This window comes from Gymnoscopelus microlampas, assembly GCF_963454915.1.
Source record: "Gymnoscopelus microlampas genome assembly, chromosome: 8".
In the NCBI taxonomy this organism is placed as follows: Eukaryota; Metazoa; Chordata; class Actinopteri; order Myctophiformes; family Myctophidae; genus Gymnoscopelus; species Gymnoscopelus microlampas.
In genome coordinates, this window is record NC_139945.1 from 25,158,267 (window position 1) to 25,184,164 (window position 25,898).

At 43.5% G+C, this 25,898-nt stretch overlaps 1 protein-coding gene across 1 annotated transcript in view; it reads left to right on the plus strand.

Moving 5' to 3' along the window:
* LOC311050527 (uncharacterized protein) overlaps positions 1 to 22,902 on the plus strand; it is a gene marked incomplete at both ends in the record, with an annotated part of 68,014 nt that extends 45,112 nt beyond the window's left edge. Inside the window, 9 exons of the mRNA XM_084064612.1 lie at positions 1,209 to 1,388; positions 4,938 to 5,165; positions 7,559 to 7,738; positions 10,774 to 10,965; positions 12,345 to 12,494; positions 13,821 to 13,924; positions 14,556 to 14,758; positions 15,253 to 15,395; positions 22,712 to 22,902. Of these exons, the coding sequence (XP_083920738.1) occupies positions 1,209 to 1,388; positions 4,938 to 5,165; positions 7,559 to 7,738; positions 10,774 to 10,965; positions 12,345 to 12,494; positions 13,821 to 13,924; positions 14,556 to 14,758; positions 15,253 to 15,395; positions 22,712 to 22,902 (1,571 nt within the window). The remainder of the gene's footprint in view (positions 1 to 1,208; positions 1,389 to 4,937; positions 5,166 to 7,558; positions 7,739 to 10,773; positions 10,966 to 12,344; positions 12,495 to 13,820; positions 13,925 to 14,555; positions 14,759 to 15,252; positions 15,396 to 22,711) is intronic.
* Positions 22,903 to 25,898: the final 2,996 nt, after the last annotated feature.

Sequence of the window (25,898 nt, forward strand, 5' to 3'; positions counted from 1 at the left end):
AATACTAACTAAAGTTTTCAGATTATTCTAGTGGAGTAAAAAGTAAAATGTTTGCCTATTGATAAGTGGAAATAAGTAAAAGTACCTCAATATTGAGTAAATGTATTTAGTTACTTTCCACCGCTGCTCATTGATACATTATACCCCATTCACATGTTATCCTGCACTTGTCCATGCACTCTAAAGGGAGCCATAAAATGTGCAGCTTTAAATGCATCGACAAGGACCCGAGGGAGTGTGGTGCCTGGCGTCGAGTTGGTTGGATAGGCGGTTGTCCATATGCATATTATGGAGATCTGGTTGTCCAGAACCGACGATCCGACCGATATGCCCATACATGGGCCCATATATATGCCCATATATTGGCATATACTGAAGACGTCGGGGAACTCCATATATGAGCATAAAAGGGACACAGGCATACAAACAGACACATACAGAGATATCCATATTTGGGCATAATAGGGACAGACAGATAGAGGGGTAACTTTTTGTCCCGCAAATCCCCATATATGGAGTCCATATGATAATAATAATCAATATGACTTCATAGTGCTGGCGTCACAGACTGGACTGAATATTTGGGCATTCATTTCCAACTTGCATCATTGTATTATAATATGCTTATAACAAGCAGATTATCATAGTTGTAATAATGCATTACAATAACTGTTAAAGGGGCTACACCATGAATTTAATTTTTTTTTAGGTTTTTAGTATTTTTTGGGCTCCCCAGTGTCTCTTGTACCCAAAAAAATATTTTTTTTTAACATTCAGTCATTCATGCTCATTTCATGGATTTCCTGAATGGGCGTGTCTGAACAGGCCATTTCAGAATGGCTGTGCAAGTGATGTCACTTGCACTGATTTTGCATTGACGATGGCCAGACAGAATTGCTCAGTAGCTCCCCCCTGCCCAATAGGACGTTTTGGTATTGCAGCTGAAAAAGCTTGGAATGACAGACGGTCAGATTGTGAGAAAAAATATCTGGGTGTTTTTTAGGCTTACAACCTGTTTAAAACGTATTAGGGGGCAATATTTATATATAATATATATTTTTTTAATTCATGGTGTAGCCCCTTTAAATACTGCATTATAGTGTGATTATTAAGTCACTGTAAGTGGTCCTTGGGTACTTGAACTAAAGTGATGACAGTCCTGAAGGTGTAGGCAGAAATGTGTTATGCTTTTGATATCACCCATTCAGGTTTCTACTGTCTGGAGGGATCTCAGAGTTCCACCCCTGTGTGGGGTGTTTCTGGAGGTGTGTGCCCGGCGGGGCACTACTGTGAGAGGGGCACCAGTGTGCCTGCACCCTGCCCGGCTGGCACATACCAAAACCACACTGGAGGAATGACCCAAGACAGCTGCACGCCATGTCCTCACGGTATTAACTACAAGCAATACATCAACAAGACAAGGGATTTGGCCCCTCGTTTCTCATTTGACAGTTTGATTTATTTCTTCATTTAAAAGGATGCTTCGTGAAGCATTTGCTCCGCCGCTTTTACTCACGTGACGTGGAAATTCATGTGTGTTCGGTGGTCTCAAGAGCCCGTATCTTAAATAAACCGAGTTATTTCGCTCAAATAGACAGCATAAATAAGTGTAAGAGTAAAAGGAAAAGGTGCTGCGAATAAAACGTGCTACAAGTAAGTGGGATACCAAGTAAACATCAAACATCTGTCTAAATATCATTCTTAGTATTTTGTGGTCAAGCAAACCAGGGCTTTGTAGCAGGGACAGACAACAGGATTTTTGGTTTAAATACTAACCCCAGCATCGGTATTGTAGGGGAAGCTTTGGCTGAAAATAGCATATCGACAAGCTTACAACGCGTCCCGCTGGGACTCGTTGTGAGCTTGTCGATCGGCTATTTTCAGTGAAAGCTTCCCCCATAAATAACAGAAAGGTGAAAAGACGCTAGCACAGAGCCCTGAGGGTCTCCGCTCAACCATAATGTGGTTAATGAAGTGGTTAATGAGCTCTTTATTCTCCGGTGTCATCATTATGTACACTTGTCATACGGTCCGGTGTCGTACGGTGTCATACAGTAGTAAAATCATACAGTCATGCTGCATGGCCATGCTGGCCCTGCTGTATAAACATATAAGATACTGTATCGCTACAGAAATTAATTGGTACAGGAAAGAGCAGATGTAAAGATGTACTGTCTATACAGAGGCTGTGTGTGCATGTGTGTGTGTGTGTGTGTGTGTGTGTGTGTGTGTGTGTGTGTGTGCGTGCGTGCGTGCGTGCGTGCGTGTGTGTGTGTGTGTGTGTGGTTATACTGAATTATTGAGTGGGCAGATGCACAACAGGTTTGTCCAAGCTCAGTCTAATTAATTTGACTCAGGCCTGGTGTGACTGCTTAAATGAGCCATGAAATCAATTTAGATGAACAGATGGTGGGGTAGGCAGGGGGGGGTCTATTTCTCTATTCCACCCACGCAATAACCCTGCCAATGCGAGGTACTGGCACCTGAACACAATAATCAACCTTGTATCTTATCACTCAAACAGAGAGCGTCTCCTTTCAAACCCCAATGGTTCTAATCAGCCCCCCGCCCACAGGAGTGGCCCAATTCTCTCACAACTTGCTACAAAAATCCCTCATGAAAAACTATATAATCTCCTACCTTTCATTTTCAACCTTCACATGTGTCTCCTTCTCTAATAATCAAAAAGTGCTATATATTTCATCTCGCAATTTACTTCCGGATGGTTCGTTTTGCACTTTTTTTGCCACATCGGTCACGGGAAAGAAATAAGCGCTGCCGTGGTCTATGGAAACGAGCCCAAAAGTGCACCCAAATAAGCCCAAAATCGCTTATACAAACAGTCAGACCTGGCAACGCAGCCTACGCCAATCATGCGTGAGAGATCTACAAGCTATGGGGCAGAGACGCCACCGTATCTTAGCAACAACTACAGCGCTCACTCTCATTGGTCGTGTCACGCTAAGAGCAGTCTCCAGACAATGGCATCGCAGACAGCTTGCTGTTACTGCTGTAGCCATCACAGTTAGTCCCAGCGACGACGGACAGGGCGCTGTGATAGCTGCCATGTCGCTAACGCTAACGTGGTTGTCATGCCTGCAGCGGCTGTGCAATCACTTTGTCAACAATGCACGTTCGTGTGGTGAATGTCAATATTGCTGCTCAGTTAGTCCATTGGAGATGGTGTATGTTTGTGTGTGTCTTCTGGAGAACTATTCCACAGCAACTACAGTAACTAACGTAATGGCAGGACCGCCCCGTGCAACGCATGTTAGGCTGCATTATGGTCATGTAGTAATTTCAGATAATTTCCCTCCGATTACAGCAGTGCTTATCAACCCTTTCACGCCGCCCCCCCCCCCCAATAAACGTACTTGATCTGGGGACCCCCCCATTCTGTTTGACTCCGTTCCACAAGTACAGTACATATTGTGAAAATAGCCGATCTACAAGCTCAAAACGCCTCACGTTGAGAGGCTTTGTAAGCTTGTAGATCGGCTATTTTCTACATGACTGCCTCTTTCTTACATTCTTTGACAATGTGGCCCATGTTTTCATAGTATAGTTTGTTGACTACTTTTGTTGCAGAAATGCTCATTTCCTTTACTTTCCTTTTTTTATTGTCTCCGCCAGGCCGAAAGGCATGGCGCAAGACTATGTTTCACCCCCTGTCCGTCCGTCTGTGATAGCTAATCTCTCACATCGTTGACTTGATCGCAGCAAAATAACAGCCCGATCAGTCAGTGAGAGCTGGATAAACGAGGTAAAATGTGTCAAAAGGAGTCTGTACGGCTGTCGATAAATGAACACATGACGTCGGTGGGAGAGGAGATATTGTGTCTTTTGGACAAACAGCAGTGTCGTGCTGATGTTTGTTGTGTGAAGCAGCTTAATGTCAGAGTGTTTGTGTTGGAGCGCCTCAGTGCGGCTGCAGAGTTCATGTGCAACCTCTTCCAGAGAGAGACAGAGACACTAGAAACTCTGCTGGGGAAAAAAAACACTGCTCGGCATTGACTTTCATATGGACATTGATCTACACACTGCAGGTATATCTGCTACACACACAACATCAAACTACACACTGCAGGTATGATGCAGCGTTTGCATTACAGCCAGCATGCCAGCGTAGTTCCCATATGGTTTCAAGGTGGGCTAAACCATATGGACCCCATGTCAGCAATGTCAGCGGCATCCACTTCAGTCCCAACTGCGATGCCCATGCAGGCTATAAGTAGCTTCTACCTGGCCCTTAGGTGGGCCCCAACTACCCATGTTTATGTGGGACCAAGGCGGGTCCTACCTGGGTTTGCCCATGCAGGCTTTAACTGGGTTCTACCTGGGCCCTAGGTGTACCCCAACCAACCACAGTGCAGTGCCCATCGCTCCAATTGTTGTGACGTCAGGGCTCTCAATACTGCACATTGGTGGAGGAGGAGGGGCCGCAGGGCGACCGCACACATCGCTGAACCAATGGTAGCCCACGGATGTTTCCTCTGGGGATTTACAATCTGCCCCTCTATGCCACATATCATCCGCACTACAGGGTCTTCACTGACCGAGCCACGGCCCCACTGACCCTCATGACGCTACGCCACTTATATGAGTTGCCAAGTGGCCGCGGGCGCTACGTGGGCGTGGCCGCGGGCTAGACGCGAGCCCCCGCGTAGCGGGGGCGAGCTTCTAGTTAGCACAATAACCCCCGGGCAGGCTGATTACGCAACCCCCTTTTCCGCTTGTATCTAATATAAACATAAAACAACATGCAACATGATTTACATGTGCCCCCCCTGTGTGTGTGTGTGTGTGTGTGTGTGTGTGTGTGTGTGTGTGTGTGTGTGTGTGTGTGTGTGTGTGTGTGTGTGTGTGTGTGTGTGTGTGTGTGTGTGTGTGTGTGTGTGTGTGTGTGTGTGTGTGCGTGCGTGCCTTTCCCCATACAGGCTGGTTCCAGTATCTATCAGGCCAAAGGGAGTGTAATGCTTGCCCCCCTGGCTTCCACTGCCACACCCCTCCCAGTAACACCAGCAATGACAGCTGGAGCTCCACTGGGGCCTCCAGTCCTCTGCCCTGCCCGCCTGGTTATATCTGCCCCGGGGAGAGTCCTGAGAGGCCACCTGCACCCTGTCCCTTGGGAACATACAGCTCCACACGAGGCCTCACTACTACAGGTGAAAACTGGAACATGTTTAAGACTTTAAGACCTGAGGCGATTCGCGCTATGAGCTTGTACATCTGCTATTTTTTAATAGCCAAATAAATCTAAAGTGACACAGATGCGTTCCAGGTCTTAATGGTTTAAGACATTAAGACCTGAGGCCGATTCTACAAAATGTATTTTTTGATAGCTTGTATATCTGCTATTTTTCAATAGCCAAAGAAATCTAAAATGACACAGATGCTTTCCCGGTCTAAATGGGTTAAATATAGTATATTATGCTATGAAGTAGTGGTTCCCAAAATGTTCTGGATCAGGGCCCACTTCAAAATCTCTAAAAAGGGTTTGCGGCCCACCCATCTGACTACGTAACACTTGCATCAGATGGATGGGCTGTGTGCATTTTCAGAGCATTGTTATTTTAATTATCAATCAATCAATTGTGTTGTGGCTTGGATCAGTGGAACTATAAAGTACTGTTATTAAAGTCCTTATTTATCAGTATCACAATGAAAACTATTTTCTATCTTTATTTACAGAAAAAATACCATGATACAATTTGTTGTTATATTACCATTAAAAGCATAGTGTTTTGTAAATTATTTTGGGGCCCACTTGCAATATCCTCTCGGTCCCCAGGTTGGGAAACACTACTCTGAAGCAGGGGTCATCAATATGTCAAATGTGTCCGTGGCAAAGACTTGGTCTCGTCCGTGGCAAATCTTAGATTTTATTTTTTACACACCATTATAATGTTCTTATTTTGATCATAAGACCCAATTACTAAAGGTCAGTCTCCAGGTTTTCGTCAGAATATGTGACACTGATTTACTACGTCACTATGGCACATTAGGAGTCCACTAGGACAGTGGTTCTAAAACAACAACAAAAAAGTGGTTCTCAAATGTTTTATTTGACAGGACCGCCTTAACTCTGAGAGTGTACAAATGGAACCAAATGGACCCGTAAGGGTCCATTTGGTTCGATTTGTACACTCTCAGAGTTACAGACCTGTTATGGTCATTTAGGGCTAGCTCTTTATGTGTTTCTGGTAATATTATTGTCCACTCATTTTGTATGTCTGTGGCAAAAATGGAATTTTGACCAAAATGTCCACCACAAGCCAGCATGGCGATGACCCCTGCTCTGAAGTTTACGTGCAATCTGAAATGTAAGAGATATCATACAAGGAGGAGCCTCTGTCTTTTTTATTTTTCTTTAGTTTTAATTATTTCCTCTCCTGCTCTTCCCTTACATCTATCCTCTCTTCTCACGAAAACTACAAATTATGGAAGACACTTGAAAATAGGAATATCACCCACTTCTGTACACCTACATGTAAAGCTGTGTCGTGACAATGACGATTATTTAGATTCCATAGTACTGTATATCAGCATGACTGTGTTTTGAAGCTACAAGCTGAATAGTACTAAAGATAATCCCAGCCGTGCTGATATTCAGTACAACAACATGATGAAATTGGAAGTGATAAAACAAAATAAATGAGCAGACAGAAGTTGTAACTGGAACAGTATCAAATTGAAGCTGATAAATGAAAATTGTCTGAAAAAGACCCCTGTTACATAACAACCTCTGTAGCACTGATTACTATCTGAGCTTTAACAAAAACAAAACACAAAACTTTTTGTTTTAACAAAAAACATGTCACTTACAGAGCCTTTGAAGCTGCAATCTGGAAGTTATTTTAATGATGCCAATTACTTTTCTTAAACATTTTTTGCAGGACTTTTACTTGTAGGAAAGTATTTTTAACACTGTGGTATTATTACTTTTACTTAATCATTTAAACCCCAGCATCCGTATTCTGGAAAAGCTTTTGCAGGAAAATAGCAGATCGACAAGCTCACAACGCGTTGCGTTGCAACCCGTTGTGAGTTTGTCGATCAGCTATTTTCAGTGAATATATTTAATGTAGAGCGAAAACAGAAAATACACTAGCATAGAGCCCTGAGGGGCTCCGCCTAAGCATAATGGGCTTTAAGTGGTTAAGTGAAAACCTTAGTTACTAGTTACTATGTAGATTTTGATTATTATTACAAAACATACATCAACCACTTCAGCCCTATATACATTTCGGCCATTTGAAAATTGCCGATCTACAAGCTCATGCGTCACGATGCGACGCATTGTGAGCTTGTAGATCTGCTATTTTCATTCATTAAATTCTATATACATTTGAAAACTTGAAATGGGACATTCTGCGTAATGAGTACTTTCTACTTTTGGTACATTTTGATACCAATACTTTTGTTTTACTCAAGTACATTTTTAATTCCGGACTTACTTACTTGTAACAGAGTATTTCGATATTGCAGTATTGAAACTTGTAAAGAAATTGAGTACTTTTTCCACCCCTGGCCATTCATTGTGTGAGTGTGTTTTCAGGTGAGTGCGTGGCGTGTCCAGCCGGTCAGTTCTGTGGTTCTGAGGGTCTGATGGGACCCTCTGGACCCTGTGCTGCTGGGTTCATCTGTCTGATGGGAGCCACCGTACCCAACCCCAAAGACAACACAACGGGCTCTCCCTGTCCTCCGGGGGTCTTCTGCCAAGACGGGCTCATATCAGGTACATCAGTGGTTCCCATTTTTTTTAGCTGGAGACCCAAAAGAGACATTTGACGTCTCCCTGGGACCCAAACTAGTGAAAATAACCGATCCACATGCTCCGCGGCTCACAACGCGTCGCATTGCTTCTTTAGATCTGCTATTTTCACTACTTCTTAAAAGTGTATTTTATTTTTCAATTTATGGGATTTATTTCTTTTTTTTTAATGTATGTTTGTGTCAGTTCTTTAAAAAATATATTTTTATAGTGTCAATTTTTTTATTTAATTTTTTATTATCTTTCTTTCGAAATCGGAAACTAAAAAGATATTGAGTCGCGATCCATAAAAATGTGAACGTGACCCACAAATGGTTCCCGACCCAGTGTTTGGGAAACAGTGACGTATGAACATGCTGTTGGAATATGTGTGCTTATTTATGCTGAGCGATACCACAAAATTACCTGTAGTGAACACTCTCCCCCTGAAATAAAGTCATAGTTCATTGTGAAACCATATTATGGAGATGATAGAGTACCGAAGTCCTGACATCACTGATGACACTAAAGGGCACTATCCCCCTGGGTCACTGATTATTTTCCCCATAGAAATTCCCCATAGAGAAATCTTAGATCGTATTAAATAAGAACTGAGTTCCAAAAAGAAACAAATCAACCAGGCGAGTCTGTCATGTATGTGACTCTGTGACTCTGTTTATGACATCGGGTTACATTAAATGTAATCTGAGTTCCCAGAAGTTTTCGCCAGCTCTCGCATACAAACGGGAGGGGCGAGGAAACTTCTGGGCCAGAGCCCTGGTATTTGTGGGCGGGATGTAACTTACGCTCAGAATCTGAGCGGACACGCCTCTTCCCGGTCTGAGAGCTGTGCAACTCGTCTAAACAGTCCGACCAGAGGCAAACAGCAGTACACAACAATGGCGGCCGCAATTTGCTTCCCGTCGCTCCTATTTACATGCAACACCCACTGCATGTGGATCCCGCCCCCTTTTCTTCATTGGCTGTTGATTTGAATCAGAACGCAGTGGTCGCGCCCCTGCTGTCCAGGCGCTGAGGCGAAGTCTCCCAGACTACATTAAATGTAACCCGATGTCATAAACGACAGTGACGTTATCAAATTTTGATAACGTCTGTGTTTGGAGAACAGTTTTATTTTTATTTTCATACTCTTTGGATAAATGAGTACTCTTTCACTGCCAGTTGATGCTTCATATCCACAGACATCCCGCCCTGGAAAAAAATCATTCCAGGGAGGTCCGAAAATATATGAACATATATTGTTTCAATATATGCCACATTATGTTTAACATATATATATGGATATATATGACACATACATTTCATATAAATCCACATACAGTATATGCACACATGAACCTGAATATGGCATATATGCAGCATACATTCTGCATATTTCTGCCATATGTTGGTGTGTGTGTGTATGTGTATATATATATATATATATATATATATATATATATATATATATATATATATATATATATATATATATATATATATATACTGTATATATATATATATATATATATATATATATACTGTATATATATATGTATATATATATATATATATATATATATATATATATATATACTGTATATATATATATGGCTTTCGCCATGCGTTTTTAGCTTTGATCACTCTCATCAAACAAATTGATGTAGATAACGGGCAAACGTGTTATTCTTTTTTACAGGGATTAGACACAGGCAAATCTTCTGAATACTCTGGTGTAAAATAGGTTTTATATTTTTTCTTATGCGATGCCATCTTCAGACTTGTTGACATAAACCAACGCACCTGTCTGTAATCAAACTGGTTAGACTCCCCTGCCTCTTAACTGAAGAACAAACTTTGTTTTCTCTCATCTCTGCATCTGAGACCAGTGGTTGGTCACTTTTAGACGCCCACTCCTCCCACAGTGAATTATATTAATATTCTTTTCCAGTTCAGCGACGAATGAGAACAAAGAAGAGGTAAAAAAAGTCTGTGTGTGCAAGCGGGATCCCGCCATTCTCCCGCATATGGTCGGCATTTGCGGGAGATGTATTACCACTCGCGGGTGTCCGGGTGCAGACGCTAATTACTTGAGACTCCCGCAACTTCCGGGAGAGGTGGGATGTCTTTATCCATAATGAGTAAAAACGCCAGGGTGATTTGTTTATTTTTGGAACACAGTTCTTATATGACGCAATCTAAGATTTCTTTATGGGGAATTCCTATTGGGCAAATAATCCATGACCCGAGGGGATAGTGCCCTCTTGTGGCAATGATGTCCAATAGGATCATTGCTATAGTTTGTTCACTATCAGGGGTCTCCCCATCTCTCCAGCTCTTTAGTAAACACAAAATACTCAGGACAGGATACCGATGTAATCCATTCAGGAGAGAGAACTCATACATGCTTCAAGATAAACAAATTCAATTAAAGTGATGAAACAAATACATGAACAGACACAGTTGGAATTGGAACACAAGCTGATGGTCATTGTGAGGTTCTCTATCCTGATTGGATGAAATGTAAACCACCTGAACATGTATTTTCTGTATCCTAGATGGTGAATTGGCTTTTACTGAACTAAGACTCTATAGCAATGATTACTAATGGAATAGTTCAACAATACAATTTGTATCCCACGATTTTTGTAACCCATTGTTTCACCCAGTGCCAATTGCCTAAACTGTAATTCTGGGCACTACTCTCCCTCTGCCAGCCTGGGGAGAGCCCCGAACTGAGCTCATGCTTCCGTCAACGCATGAGGAGCGAGCAGGCCGCTTCTTTTCACCTGACAGGGGGGAGTTTCTCCGGTAGGACATAGTGTGTGGAAGGAACACGTTATTCCAACCAGTTCCTTTCCCCTCCATCAGGCGCCCCGGCTGACCAGGGGGAGGCAGTATAGAGACTAGGATTACTACAGTTACTGAGCTTGTGATATGTAATACATATAATAACGTGTAAATAATTGACTGTGTTATGTATTGTGTTTCTGTCTGTTGTTCCGTTGTTCGTTGCTTAGGTGAATGCTGGCCAGGGTTCTACTGTGACTGGGGTTCCAGCAGACCCGATCAGTCTCTGTGTCCAGCTGGGTTCTTCTGCCCCAGAGGAGCCCAGTCTCCCCTGGCCTGTCCCGCAGGAACATTCAGCTCTGCCACGGGAATCACTCACCAGGACAACTGTGCCATCTGTCCTGCTGCATACTACTGTCAGGGTATGAATGTTTCATCTGTCCTGCTGCGTACTACTGACAGGGTATGAATGTTTCATCTGTCCTGCTGCTTACGTATTGATTTAGAACCGAGCTGGGATCGAACTCCAGTCTCCCACCCGACAAACCGGCGCACAACCTACTCTGCCAATAGAGCTGAGCCTGACTGACAGAGTTGTTGTGGCCGGGTCTTGTCTGGGGCACTACATCTATCCCCTCAGTTTTTGGAAGTGCGTCCCCGTGCTTCACACTACACGCTACTCACGATACGCACAACGACGCACGTTGTGTCCCTCACGCGAGAACCTCCTCCATGTCCTGCCGACTACGCCAGAGGGAGTGATTTAGACCCGAGCTGACCATGCCAATAGAGCTGAGCCCGATTGGCAGTGTTGTTGTGGCCGGGTCTTGTCTGGGGCACTACACTTACTACTGTCAGGGTATGAATGTTGCATCTGTCCTGCTGCTTACTACTGTCAGGGTATGAATGTTTCATCTGCTTACTACTGTCAGGGTATGAATGTTTCATCTGCTTACTACTGTCAGGGTATGAATGTTTCATCTGCTTACTACTGTCAGGGTATGAATGTTTCATCTGCTTACTACTGTCAGGGTATGAATGTTTCATCTGTCTGCTTACTTCTGTCAGGGTTTGAATGTTTCATCTGTCTGCTTGCTTCTGTCAGGGTATGAATATTTCATCTGTCCTGCTGCTTACTGTCAGGGTAATAAAATGTTTGTTCGTCTGTCCTACTGCTGACTATGCTGTTACAGTATGCTGCATTCAGACTAGCAGCTACAAAACTACAGGCCACTGTTTATTTTCATAGAAGTTGAGCTGGCTTCAACTGCAGCTACAAAGCTATAAAATGACCACGTGCTGTTTTCCAAATTTCTGTCTTCACACAATTTCAGCTTATAAATGTTTTTTAATAAAACTAATTGTTTCCGTCAGCCAGTTCTGTTCTTTTTTAACGTCAGGCTTAATATTTTCCTTTATTTTCTCTCTCGACTGAGGCATAATTGACCTCAGCGAGCATGTCGGTCAACGCTTCCACAGTGATGCAGCGACAGATATTGTCTCTGTCGGGTGGAAACCTCATTATGTCCAAAACTGTTACTTTTCAGGATTCAAATTAAAAAATAGCAGATCATCAGCTCAAAATGCTGCGATCTGCTATTTGTTATACCTTGGCGCTGTAGTACGATCAAGTAGGGCGTTTTAATGAATTTTCAATGAATCTAACATGGTTAAAATGGAGTTTGAAGTTGCAATGTGTTTATATTAGAAGGAGGTGTGTCTGATAAAATGACAAACATGTTTGAAAGAACTGAAATATGTGTTTAATGTGTGTGTCTTTTATCTGTGGTGTGTGGAACAGGTGAAGGTACTGTGCAGCCTGCACAGTGTCCTGCCGGTCACTACTGTCTCCCTGGGCTGGTTCTCGGGTTGGAGTTCCCATGTCCATCTGGTACTGTGCAGAGTCAGCCTGGAGCGTCCAGTCTCAGTGCCTGCCTGCCTTGTCCTGCAGGTACACACACATGATTCATGCTGTTTCACTTGGTTTTCAAACTCTGTAGGTCTTTGTGTACAGTACTTTTGTACATGTACTGTACTCAAGTACTGTACTGAAGTACAATTTTGAGGTATTTCCAATTTCCAATACTTTTACTTCTACTCCGCTTCATCTCAGAGGCAAATGGTGTACTTTTACTCCACTACAATTATTTGAAATCTTAAGTTACTAGTTACTTTGCAGATATAAATTATTATGTTATAAAACATACATTAACCAATGTAGCCCTATTTTATACCTAGGCTATTTGAAAATAGCCGATCTACAAGCTCACAACGCGGCACACCGCGACACGTTGTGAGCTTGTAGATCTGCTATTTTCAAACATTTTAGTACTTTTACTTTTGGTACTTTAAGTATATTTTGATGCCAATACTTTTGTACTTTTACTCAAGTAACATTTTGAACACAGGCCTTTTACTTGTAACAGAGTATTTTTATACTGTGGTATTGGTACTTTTACTTAAGTAATATATCTGAGTACCATTGATAATGTTTTATGTGTACTACGTATATACTTAAGGAATGATTCACGACAGACCGTGATATAGGGTGCGTTCAGAAATACTCTCTGAGACTCTGCTCAGTTTTCAGAGTGATCTGGCAGTGACGTCCTAGTGCGCACGAGTTCAGTTGGTTTACAAAGGGTCAGTAAAAACCACACACCTTGCCTGTGCCGGGTGTAATGTGTTGTTGCTTCGCGCATCCGTACCTGCTGTCTGTATTGTTCCTAGCTGCTCCCTATACAGTACCTGCCGAACCGGTGTCAGATAATAAACAACATTTTACAGGCAGTAGTACTCGCCTCATCTAGCTGGTCTCGCCTCGTTTAGCACACTCTATTACTTCTTCCACTATTGTTGTTTTCATCAATGTTCGGAGTCACAACGCACTGGGAAACCCAGCTTCTGAGATGAGTCGGTCAGTGCACACACTCAGTGCCTCTAGGGCACAGCACACAGAATTTTCAGACGGCAGCGCACCGACTGGACTGAATTTATGAACGACCACAGAGCACTCCAGTGCTCTCACCCAGTGTCATAATACTAAAGGCTGTTGTTCGGCCCCACGCCAATCGGAAAAAGGTTACCAAATATGGCAACGCAAAAATCATTTTTAATAACTATTTTATTACAAGGGTCTATACCCCTTTCTTTTTTCCCCTCTAGCCTACAAGCATAAAATAGATTTAAATGTTCGCCCCCCATATAGATGCTAGGGATCATGTGGCTAACATAATGGGGTTGAAGCCTCACATTTGTTTGTGGTTTTTCCCCCCAGGTATGTTCTGCTCGTTGCCGGGCCTGTCAGAGCCCACAGGACTGTGTGAAGCAGGGTACCTCTGTCTCGCTGGCTCCACTAGCCCCAATGCTATGGACTATCAGGTGATTCCTCTACATCTATAGCCTCGCGTAGCCAGACAATATCACACGACACACTGCGTGGATATTAGTCTGGTCCCTATCAACGGTAGATTTTCTTCCAAGGGGCGGTTACAAAAAGATCCAAACGGACTCTATTGGTTAGACCTAAACCAATCAGAGCAGTGCTTCCTTGAACGAACCAATCAGAGCAGTGCTTCCTTGTACGTCATTGCTCCAAATAAGGTGATAAGCCCGCCCACATTTGGATACTGGGCCCTGGTTGGTTCCGCACAACTGCGGAGGGAGAGAATTGAAATCTCTATGGAGGGGGGCCAGACCTAATCTGCCGAGGGCTAAAGTGCATGCAATTTTGCAAAGGCAGATTCGTCTGGAACCAGGCTACTACATCTACACACCTGCCACTAGAAGTTACTGTACTGTAGTTCACAGAGTGGTAACCTTGGATTACACACACACACACACACACACACACACACACACACACACACACACACACACACACACACACACACACACACACACACACACACACACACACAATAGTGTGTGGTTGTAGCATTAAATGAGCACTGATAGAGAATTTGATATGCACTGATATTGTGCATATATAATACGTGTATTCTTTTTCTAGGGCAACTCCTCCAGAAACAGTCTTTGCCCTGTTAGCCACTACTGCCCTGCTGGCACGGGCTACCCTCTCCCCTGCCCCACTGGCACCCTGTCCACCTCCCTGGGACTGAGAGGCATGGAGGAGTGCCCACCATGCCCGCCTGGGCTGTTCTGCGACAGGCCTGCGTTGGCAGAGCTCTCAGATGCTCTGCCGTGCCATGCTGGGTAAGCTTGTCTGACATTCAGCTAATGAACAACTCTGGGCTGTAAGCTTAGCCTCCCCATGCTGTTTGTTTACTTGGGCTCAATAATAATGGCCATGATGCCATGACTACGGTTCACTTGGCTGTTTATTTTCCTCTCACCAGACAATGAAGTTATCCAGAAAACCATTATTCACACTCTGTATTCTGTGGCTGTGTGATTTAGAGAGCTGTTATTTCGCTGAACTTCTGTGGTTGTGTGTCCTGGCTTGGGCCTTGGACTTATCAACAAATACTTAAGTCTTACTGTGAAACCTTTTCAATCAACCCATTAAGACCTGAGGCTGATTCTACAAATGCCCTCTAAAGCACCCTTAAACAATATGGTGTTTGATAATTGTATTATATTTCTCTCTCCATCTCTCTCTCTCTCTGGAGTTATGTGTGTCAGGGGGGCAGCTCCACTGCGACGCCGGTCGATCGTAACCAGGGTTACTTGTGCCCCGCTGGCCACAGCTGTCCTGCTGGTTCGTCCATAGAGGTGCCCTGTGTACCTGGCACCTACACTGCTGCCCTCGGGGCAGCCCACTGCATCATCTGTCCCAGTGGCACCATGTGTCCCTCCACAGGCACAGAGGAACCTGGCGTCTGTACAGCAGGTGAGAAATGGACCTATAGGAACGGTCATTTATCATTATACAACAGGTTGTTCCGACGAAGCAATCTGATTGGTTGAAATAGCTATCTACCCGTGCTTCAAACGAGCATGACAGCACACCTAGCCCTGGGCCTAATCACATTAATAAATCACTCCGCACCTGATTAGACCATATATGGCACAGCTGCGCTGTCCCACTGGGGGAAATAATGTAAAACTAAAATAGCCGATCTACAAGTTCACAACGAGTCACCGTCACGACGTGTTGTGAGCGTGTAGATCAGTTATTTTGGCCACGCGACACGATCGTACGACGGAGCATATAGCCTATTGGAATTCCTCCCACAGCACCGGCATTGACAGCTCAGCTGTGTTGATTGGTGAGACGGTGCCTCGGTGACAGAGCGCTGCTACTTTGAATCAACAGGGACTATTTAATGTCTCAGTCAAATGAACTTTTCTATTTACAGGGAAACAAATAAGAATAGCGGAACATTATTTTCGTTTTGATTGTGATTTGCCCCACAATATGAATACATTTTGATGTGTTTTGTTTTGTTGGTAACTGTGTAATCTCAATATTACACAACAGTAATGCGGTCAGGAACGAGGCGAAGCCGTGTTCCGCAAGCAAAAAAGTACTTCTTTTTTATCTTTTTACTTAAGTTAAAGTATCAATACCATCATGTAGAAATACTCTAAGTAAAAGGCCAGTATTCACAATGTAGTAAAAGTACAAAAGTATTGGCATCAAAATATACTTAAAATACCGATCTACAGAAAAAGAACAGATCTACAAGGGGTAGATACCAGGGGTTCTCAAACGTTATAATTTCAAGGAGTGACGTTGCCTTGGAATACAATTATATTTGATACACAGGATTATCACTCACACATTGCTGGTTATAGAGAACTTTAAATTAAAGTAATCTGCTTGTGTTCTGGATTAATCAAACACACTCTGCAGCCGGGCCAGACGCACTGGGACGCATGACATTGGACATTATACCCGAATTTTGTTTCATACGCTGTAGCCTTTGATTGCCTTTGAATAAAACCATATTAGATCAATATAATTATCACCCACATGTTGCTGATTATAGAGAATTTTAATTGTATTGTATTATTGTATCATTGTAATCTGTTCATTATTTCCTGGGCAATGGATTAATGAAACTGAAGGGAACGCTTTGAATAGACTATCATCTTATATAAACACAATTGACACAAGGAATTGGCACTCTCACTTCTGCTGATTATAGGAAAATTAGAATCACAGAGATTCTTTGAGAATTAGGAGAGAGGGAGCGTTTGAATGTTGTGCCGTTGTGTGCCCCGGCTGACATGTCCATTGCAGGCGCGTGCTCTACCAAACGCATTTGGCACGGCGGGTGGTTTTAGAATCCGCTATGCGCTTTCCCAAACGTGTGTGGGTAAGATAGCAATTTTAGGGAAAGCGCAACAACACGCCCACGGGCACACCTCCAGGCGCAAATAACGGAGTCGGCATAATGAATAGCGGGTATAGCGGTCGCAAGATACCGTTTAGGGACAGTGCCAGCTCCCTTGTGCGTAATTCACGGGTAGCGGGTAGCGGCGAAAATAGGGCCCTGAGAGTGTACAAATGGAACCATTTGTACACTCTCAGAGTTACAGATCTACAAGAGCCCATTTGGAACCATCGTTAAAGGGAACTGTTAAGGAATCAGATCGTTAAGAGGGAATCGTTAAGCTACCAGAATGGTTAAAATCCTAAAGGATCCCAACCCTATGTCCAAAGCGGACTTGAGCCACGAGGGGCACCGCCGAACGAGTGGCCGTGCAGAGCGTTGCGAAGTCCGCTTCAGCCAACTCAGAATCATACCTCACGTCCCCCCTAGTCAACATGTGACCCCACGGGGTCACATGTTGACGTCTGGTCAAATCCGTCCGAAGCCGTCACCCGTTTGCCTTCTTGGGAGTGAGAATGCGTTGTCCGTTTGCATACAATGACTATATCCGACAGTTGGCTCTGCACTGTACAGCCAAGGCTAAGTGAAACATCGAAGACACTCACCACCACAACCACAATCTGTTCACACTGCTGCTGCCCGGCAGGCCATATAATCACAGTATGTAAAGCCACAGACGTGTGCGTTATCAAACACCCATTGTTTACAACGGCTGCAGCCACACTAGGAGGCATCAATTGGACATGTCAACACCTGTAGACACGTCTTTCAGAGCTCGGTTCTATTTTAGAGCGTTGATGCGTGGCACAGACCATCCAAAATTAGCAGAAAGGGAGTGAATGGCGCGATGGTGCATGCGTGTGTGCGTGTGTGCGTGTGCGTGCGTGTGTGTTTTTTGATACATAGCCTATACCTCATTTAATTTGGGTCGGTGCAATGTGGTTAAAAGCCTGTAATATACGTGTATGTACATGCAATGACACACGGACGAGTTGAGTGCCACAGTGGACTGTTTATTTTCTGACTCACGTCAACAGCGGATGTGGATGTTTTTTACAGCCATGTCTTTTATCTGCAAGAGACCGAGGAACTTTATTTATTACACACTTCATGTTTATTTGATATTTGTTGTTTTTTACTCATTCTTATTTAACCCCATGAGCCCTGTGTGCTTCGTTGTACGTCAATAGCGAAAATAGCAGATCTACAAGCTAATTAATGTGCTGCATTGCCACGCATTGTGATGCTTCTAGAGCTGCTATTTTCTTGGCTAAATATTTGCTTAGTATGTTTGTATATTTTCGCCTATTATGAACTCAGAACAGGTGGCACGAGGGTTCACTAAAAATAATATCACCCCCTTACAGATCTGTATAACCTTGTGATGTGACAACAAAGTGCAGTTGAGTTGATCTGAGGGTTCATTGTATTGTTGCCAGGTCATTTCTGTCCTGCTGGGACGGTGCGGCCGATCCCATGTCTTCCAGGGACATTCAGCAACCAGACCGGAGCCCATTCTGATGCTGTCTGCACAGCCTGTCCCACTGGGTTCTACTGCAGCACGTTCGCAGCCTCAATGCCAGAAGGTGACCACATACTGTAGGCATACAGTACATATTGAATGTGGATCATTTGCTGTTATAAGATACACAATACATTCTGAAAGAGATTGGTTTGTAGATTGAAATTATGCTATGTCTTCGCTGTCGGGCAGAAACCTCTTAACTCCATATTCTAACTTTTGATGTTTTTTGAATTTATTAACACCCTACTTGATCATATTACAGCATCACACAAAAGCATCAAAAGTAGCTGATCGACAAGCTCAAAACGCGCCGCGAAGCGACGTGTATTGAGCTTGTATTGAGCTACTTTTGCTACTTTTGCTATCCTATAATTTGAGTCCTGAACAGTAACAGTTTTGGATGTATTAGGTTTCCACCCGACAGAGACGAGATGCTGTTATAATAATATAATAATTGATAGAGCTGTTTTTTCCTTATCACCCACACAAAGTACCAGACACTTTCATAAAGGCAGGCAGCCCTTGGTTATAACGATTATATTCAGACAGAGAGACTGGGAAGGTTACAGTATCAGCAACAAAAAGCCTGTAGCTAGTTTGACCTTGCATAGACAGAGAGAGAATAGGAGAGTACAGAAGCTCATTTAACATGACTGAATGAGGCCAATATGACACCATTATATTAATTTGACATTTTAAGCAGATTTATGACCCTAGACACATTATGATAATTATGATAACGAGATTAACTCTATCAATAATAAACTTTATTTGCATAGCACCTTTCATACAGGGCTGCAGTTCAAAGTGCTTCACAGGCAGGACAGAATTAAAACACTTCATCATTCAGAGAGATAAGTCAGATATAGAAATTAACACAGCAAACACCAGGCAAAAACACAGAATGTGCATAGAATCATGGGCATTAGAGGACTAGGATTGGAATAGTCAACACACAATAAGTAAAAACAGTAAATAAAAGTCAGGTTTAAAATAATAAGAAATTCTGGAAGTAACATTCAATAACTTATAGACAGGAAACATAATATGTTCTTTATTAATAAAGTGCTGAGGAACCATATAAGGTAAGAGAGAGCTAACCTAAAAAGTGCTATGAGAAGGCCAACCTAAAGATGTGTGTCTCAAGGTTCAAGGATGTACTTTATTGTGTACAGACTGAGTAAAACTTATTTTGGTTTGGCTTTCTTCAGACAATGCAGCTGCATAGATAACTATAAAAAGTGCTCCTCGGAGCACAGGTCTCCGCCAGGTCAGGTACGTTATTCTGGCCTCCTGGTGGCGCTATAATAGGCCAATGTGAAAAGGGTGCCATTTATTCTTAGGTCTTTCACGGCAATCAGACACAGCATTCATGATTTGAGGCATTTTGTTCCAAAAATGTGTTTTGCTAAATTAGACCTGCTGGTGGCGCTATAACAGGCCAATGTGAAAAGGGTGGCATTTCTTCCTCGACCTAGTGGGAATGTGCGTGTGAAATTTCACGGAAATCGCAAGCTGCGTTCATGATTTGAGGCAGTTTGTTCAAAACGGACCAATCCTGTAAACTTTGGATGGCAACCTTAACCAATGAGGATGGAATATGGGAAATCGGACAGATCAGGGTTGATCACATGACTATAGAGATACTGTGTACCGATTTGCATGACGTTTGGTTACAAACTGTAGGAGTAATGGGAAAAAATGGGTTTTGCACAAATCGGCCTCCTGGTGGCGCTATAACAGGCCCATGTGAAAAATTTGAGGCAGAGGTTCTGAATTGGCATCCAGGGAGTGTGTGTGCACAGTTTCGCAGCGACCGGGCCAACGGTGCCGGAGATTTGGTGGTAACACACGGACAGGACGGACACACGGACACACGGACACACGGAGGGACGGAGGGTAAAACATACTCTCTCGCCATGCCTTCGGCCTGGCGGAGACAATAACAACAACAGAACTAGAAAAAGTGCTCCTCGGAGCACAGGTCTCCGCCAGGTCAGGTACGTTATTCTGGCCTCCTGGTGGCGCTATAATAGGCCAATGTGAAAAGGGTGCCATTTATTCTTAGGTCTTTCACGGCAATCAGACTGCATTCATGATTTGAGGCATTTTGTTCCAAAAATGTGTTTTGCTAAATTAGACCTGCTGGTGGCGCTATAACAGGCCAATTTGAAAAGGGTGGCATTTCTTCCTCGGCCTAGTGGGAATGTGTGTGTGAAATTTCACGGAAATCGCAAGCTGCATGCATAGTTTGAGGCATTTTGTTCAAAACGGACCAATCCTGCAAACTTTTGAAGCCAACCATAGGCAATCAGGATGGAATATGGGAAATCGGACAGATAAGTGTTGATCACATGACTATAGAGATACTGTGTATCGATTTGCATGATATTTGGATAAAATCTGTAGGAGTAATGTAAAAAAATGTGTTTTGCACAAATCGGCCTCCTGGTGGCGCTATAACAGGCCCATGTGAAAAAATTGGGGCAGAGGTTCTGAATTGGCATCCAGGGAGTGTGTGTGCACAGTTTCGGAGCGAACGGACCAACGGTGCCGGAGATTAGCTGGTAACACACAGACAGGACACACGGACACACGGACGGACGGAAGGACGGACGGAGGGTAAAACATACTCTCTCGCCATGCCTTTCGGCCTGGCGGAGACAATAAGATATTTAACTGCCATACCAGGCTGTGAAGCAACCAGTCAGGATGCTCTCTGTGTTGAAAGCTCTTAGGACTTTGGGACCCAGCCAGCTTTCTTCAGTTTTCTGAGAAGGTAGAGGCGTTGTTGTGCTTTCTTCACCACTCGCTATGTCTGCACATCCCAGGAGAGATCTTCAGTGATGTGCATCCCCAGGAATTTGAATTCTCTGACCCTCTCAGTCTGCACTGCAGCGCCCCCGATCTGGATGGGAGAGTGATCTCTGGGAGGCCTCCTGTCATAGATTATGTTTAAAAGTTTCGGTGGAGTTAGCCTCTCTAACTTCCCCAGGAAGTATGTTCCACAGTTCTGGTACATAGAAGAAAAAGCTGTCTCTCCTATTTTTTTTTGTGGGAACTGAGTTGTGTCATGTAGACCTGCTGAGGATCTCAGTGCTCTCGATGGAGTGTATGGCAATCAAAAGTCTGTAATGTAGGCCCGGACCGCTGGCCTACTGTAGCAGTCCGGCCACTAATGTAGCCCGACAGCGCATCGCGGGTTCGAGTCCCGGTCCCGACGATCTTTGCTGCATGTCTCTCCCCATCTCTCTTCCCTGTTTCCTGCCCATCTCCACTTACACTATCAATTAAGTTTTTAATTTTAATTATTATTATTATTTTTAAAGGCTGTAATGTATGCAGGGCCTTGGCCGTTGAGTGCTTTGCAGGAATACCAAAAGCTCGCCCCAAAACACTGTTGCCCCGGGGCAAATCCGGCGTTATTCACCTTGTATTCCTAAACTTAACAAGTGAAAAAATGCAGAAGTTAGGAGGCAATGTTTCATGTAATTCAAAATGGTGGGAGATCTAAAGGTCAGAGGTCAAAAGTCAGAGGGTGAAAGTTGTTCAGCATGAAGAGACGCATATGTGTATGGCCCTGTGTGTAGGTCACACAGGGCATGAGTTGTACCTGTTCAAAGTTGCCATTTTTCAATTGAGTGCTATAGCGCCACCTTTGGACGAAAGATTGTGAGAATTATTTCTTGATAGTTTTTCATGACCATCTACCATTATGGCCGAATTTCGTAAAAAGCGACAGCACGGTTCAGCCAGAACTGCGAAAAGTGTCAGAAGAAGAACTAAAATACTGCCAGAGCTGAGCTCTGGCCCCGTAAATACAAGAGCCGCTGGTCCGCGAAAAAAAGTGGGGACAAGCTTGTTTTGGGGTGAATCTTCCTGTTACCCTTTGCAGACTATGAGTGGGACCTTGAAATCTATTCTATGGGAGACTGGGAGCCAATGAAGAGTTTACAGGACTGGTGTGATGTGTTCTCTTTTCTTTGTTTTGGTTACTAATCTAGCAGCAGAGTTTTGTATGAGTCTTAGTCTGTCTATGGCTTGTTTTATAAGATACTCTGTCTGGTTCGTAGATTGAAATTATGTTTTGATACTCTTTCATACCCCACCATGAATCAAAAGATACTGTGGGTTTATTTTACGCCCATGTTTACAAATGTTACCCTCATAAACAAGCCTGTTACAGCTCCAAAATACAGTAAAACGTTTAAAAACATGTCCCCGTTGCTTTTTTAATATGGCTGGGGCTATGCATTATTTTGTTCACCTTTAGAACACTGATTGATTGTGTCTTTAAATAGATATATAAGGGTTCAGTACGTATGTGTGTTTGTTGTCCAGGCCCATGTCAGCAGGGTTTCTTCTGCCACGGCGGAGCCTTTGCGTCAACACCTCAGAGCTCTGACGACTTCCCCAGGAACGGGGCCTGTCCTGTGGGACACTACTGTCCATCCGGCAGCCTGACCCCAGTCCCATGCCCCATAGGCAGTATCCGCAACAGCACTGGTATATACAGTACACCACATAGATAGATTTCTTTATTTTTTCTATCTATTGTGTCATGCACCAATGGTGCCCAGCCCACATGGACTTACAGGACACAACATATAAATCATTGCATAGGTGTACAATATAAACTCCATGTCATACATTGTCTTTTTTCCCAAGCCTTGCAAATAAAATAATATCACTCGTAAATATCACTCACAGATAGCTTCCATTGCACAACGGTTGCCCACAGTAGAGATCTACGCTTTTTCTTTTAAGCAAGTCACACAGCCATTGTCCAGAAAATCCATTCACCTCAGCACTCGAGGTCATCCTTTGTTAGTGTGTTGATGTGTGCCGCCTGTAGAGGTTGTGTCATCTCATTTGTCTGCCTTCAGGGGGCGTCTCCGTGGAGGGATGTTCTGGCTGTCCCTCAGGACACTACTGTTCCACTGAAGGTCTGGCCAGTCCCAGTGGGCCGTGCGCCACTGGCTTCTACTGCCCCTTTGATGTCTCCTCCACCACTCCACACACCTTCCTCTGTCCCAAGGTGTGTGTGTGTGTGTGTGTGTGTGTGTGTGTGTGTGTGTGTGTGTGTGTGTGTGTGTGTGTGTGTGTGTGCGTGTGTGTGTGTGTGTGTGTGTGTGTTTATTTCTCTGCTTTCCTGTTGCATTCCCTCTTCTCTTCCGTCCTTATTTCTCTCTCTGCTCCCCTGGTGGTTTGCACTTCATGCTACTTGGCAGATAGTCATTATCTCTGAGATGTGTGTTTGTGAAACTTCGTGAAATGAACCATGAGGCGAGGCAGTCATTATTGAGACATAAACCATGACAGGGTGATGCACCCTGAAGGGGGTTATATTGTTTTTATTGTTTTTATATGACCGCCTACTGTTTATATCCCGCTTATCGTACCCTGTATGCTACTACCTGTTTACTCTTACTTCTTTATTATTTGGTTTATTCTTAGCTGCATCTCTATTTTAGAGGAAGTACTGCTTGCAACCAACAGGGGCTACTGCAGTTCCAAACATGCAGACTCATACACTTATACTATATACAGTATCACTTTAAATGGTTTTTCACACAAATCCTGTTTTAATGAAGTTGAGTACATCGTGAATAGGATGTTGGAGTGTGTAATGTGATTCCCAAATGTGCCATCATAGACAGTTCTTCAAGATTCAAGTCTTTGAGGATTTGGAAATCATGTTGAAATTCAGCAAACACAGGGGGGGGGACACGGGGGGGGGGGGGGGGGGGTCACAGGGGGGGAACACAGGGGGGGGCACATTCCGACATCATGTTTAACGTCATTAAAACAGGATTTGGGTGCAACATTGGTGAAGTGAACTTATCATCTCTGTCGGGTGAAAATTCAAAAGCGGCAGATGGACAAGCTCAAACGTTTCAAGCTTGTGGATCTGCTACTTTTGATGCTTTTGTGTGACGCTGTAGTGTGATCAAGTAGGGCATTCATTTACGAAAAAAAAACAAAAAAAGGTAAATTATGGAGATAGGGGGTTCCTGCACGACAGCGACCATATGAATTAAGTGTTTGTCTCCTCCTCCAGGGTCACTTCTGTCCAGAGGGCTCTCCCTTGGCCCTGCCCTGTCCCACAGGAGAGTACCAGCCCAACCCAGGCTCAGACGGCTGCATACCCTGTCGACCGGGCTTCTACTGTGAAGAGGCTGTGGTAGGAGACCCGCTGCCCTGTCCGCCACACTCCTTTTGCCCTGCAGGTAGGCTACTGCATCACACTGTGTGGACCAGATAGTCCCCCACTTAACGCACGGCTGCCGTTGCAAGTGCTCAGAGGAGATTTTCAAGTGCATCATGGCCCCTGATCAGAAAAGGTTGAGAACCACTGTTCTAGAACATTGGTTCTTATAGTGGGGTCCTTGGAGGGGGGGGGGTCCCCAGCCAAAGTAGTTAATATAGCGTCACAATCATTTTAACCACTTTAGCTATTATTTTATACTTTAGCTATTCAAAAATAGCAGATATACAAGCTCATAACGCGGCAAGTTTTTGAATGCTTATTTTTTAAACGAACATTTTTAACACAAGTCTTTGCTTCTGGGGTTCCCTGGCACAACATATTTTGAGATGGGGGTCCGCGACCAAATATATATCAATTTGGGGGTCCTTGATTTTATAGCACCTTTCATCTGAATCAAACAAGAAGTCCCGCACACTGTATCTTGCTGTGGCAACTCACTTTTTTTAATGACAATAGCACCTTTCATGACATGAAATGCAGCTCAACGTGCTTTACAGAGCAAGAATAAACCACAAGTGCTTTAAGAAAAAAGTTCAAATGATTAACAATAAAGCAAAAAATTAAAGCAAAAACATAAAACAACATTAAAAACATAGCAAAAAAAGCAGTGAATCAGGCAAATCAAAGAGGACATGAATAACAACACAGAGATTGAAAAATCAACTAAAAGCAAGAGTGAAGAAATAGGTCTTGAGATGTGCTTTAAAGCTATACACAGGGGCTACCTGTTTTAGGTGTAATGGGAGTTTATTCCAAGCCGTCGGCCCGTAGAAGCTAGAGGACCTAGACAAAGTATCACATTGCTGTTATGGATCACATTGTCTTGCATTCATCCAGAATGCAACAGTAATAATGGGAATGACTCATTTCATTTAGGCATGCTGCAATATCACAGAAAACAAACCAAGAGAGAAAGATGTTCTATTTGAGCGTAAATAAGATCTTATCAGACCACAAAAAGACACATAATTATGGCAGGTTAATGTCTGGTTTGAAATACATGTAAAGGAAGTATTCGCTCATCCACTTCTTTTGGATGTAGGTGCTTTGGACCTTCATCAGGTGTCTTAGACACTCTTGATGAAGGTCCAGTGGGACCGAAACGTCTGTCAATTTGAATCAAAGAGGCTGCTGAGCAAGAGCAGTGTGCAGGCCTTTTTGTTCATGAGAATATTTTTTCATGTTTGCTTCAGTTTGGTTTGAAATACACCCATTATATTTCTGTTCCTTTGTAATACGTTATCTTGTTGACAGCCA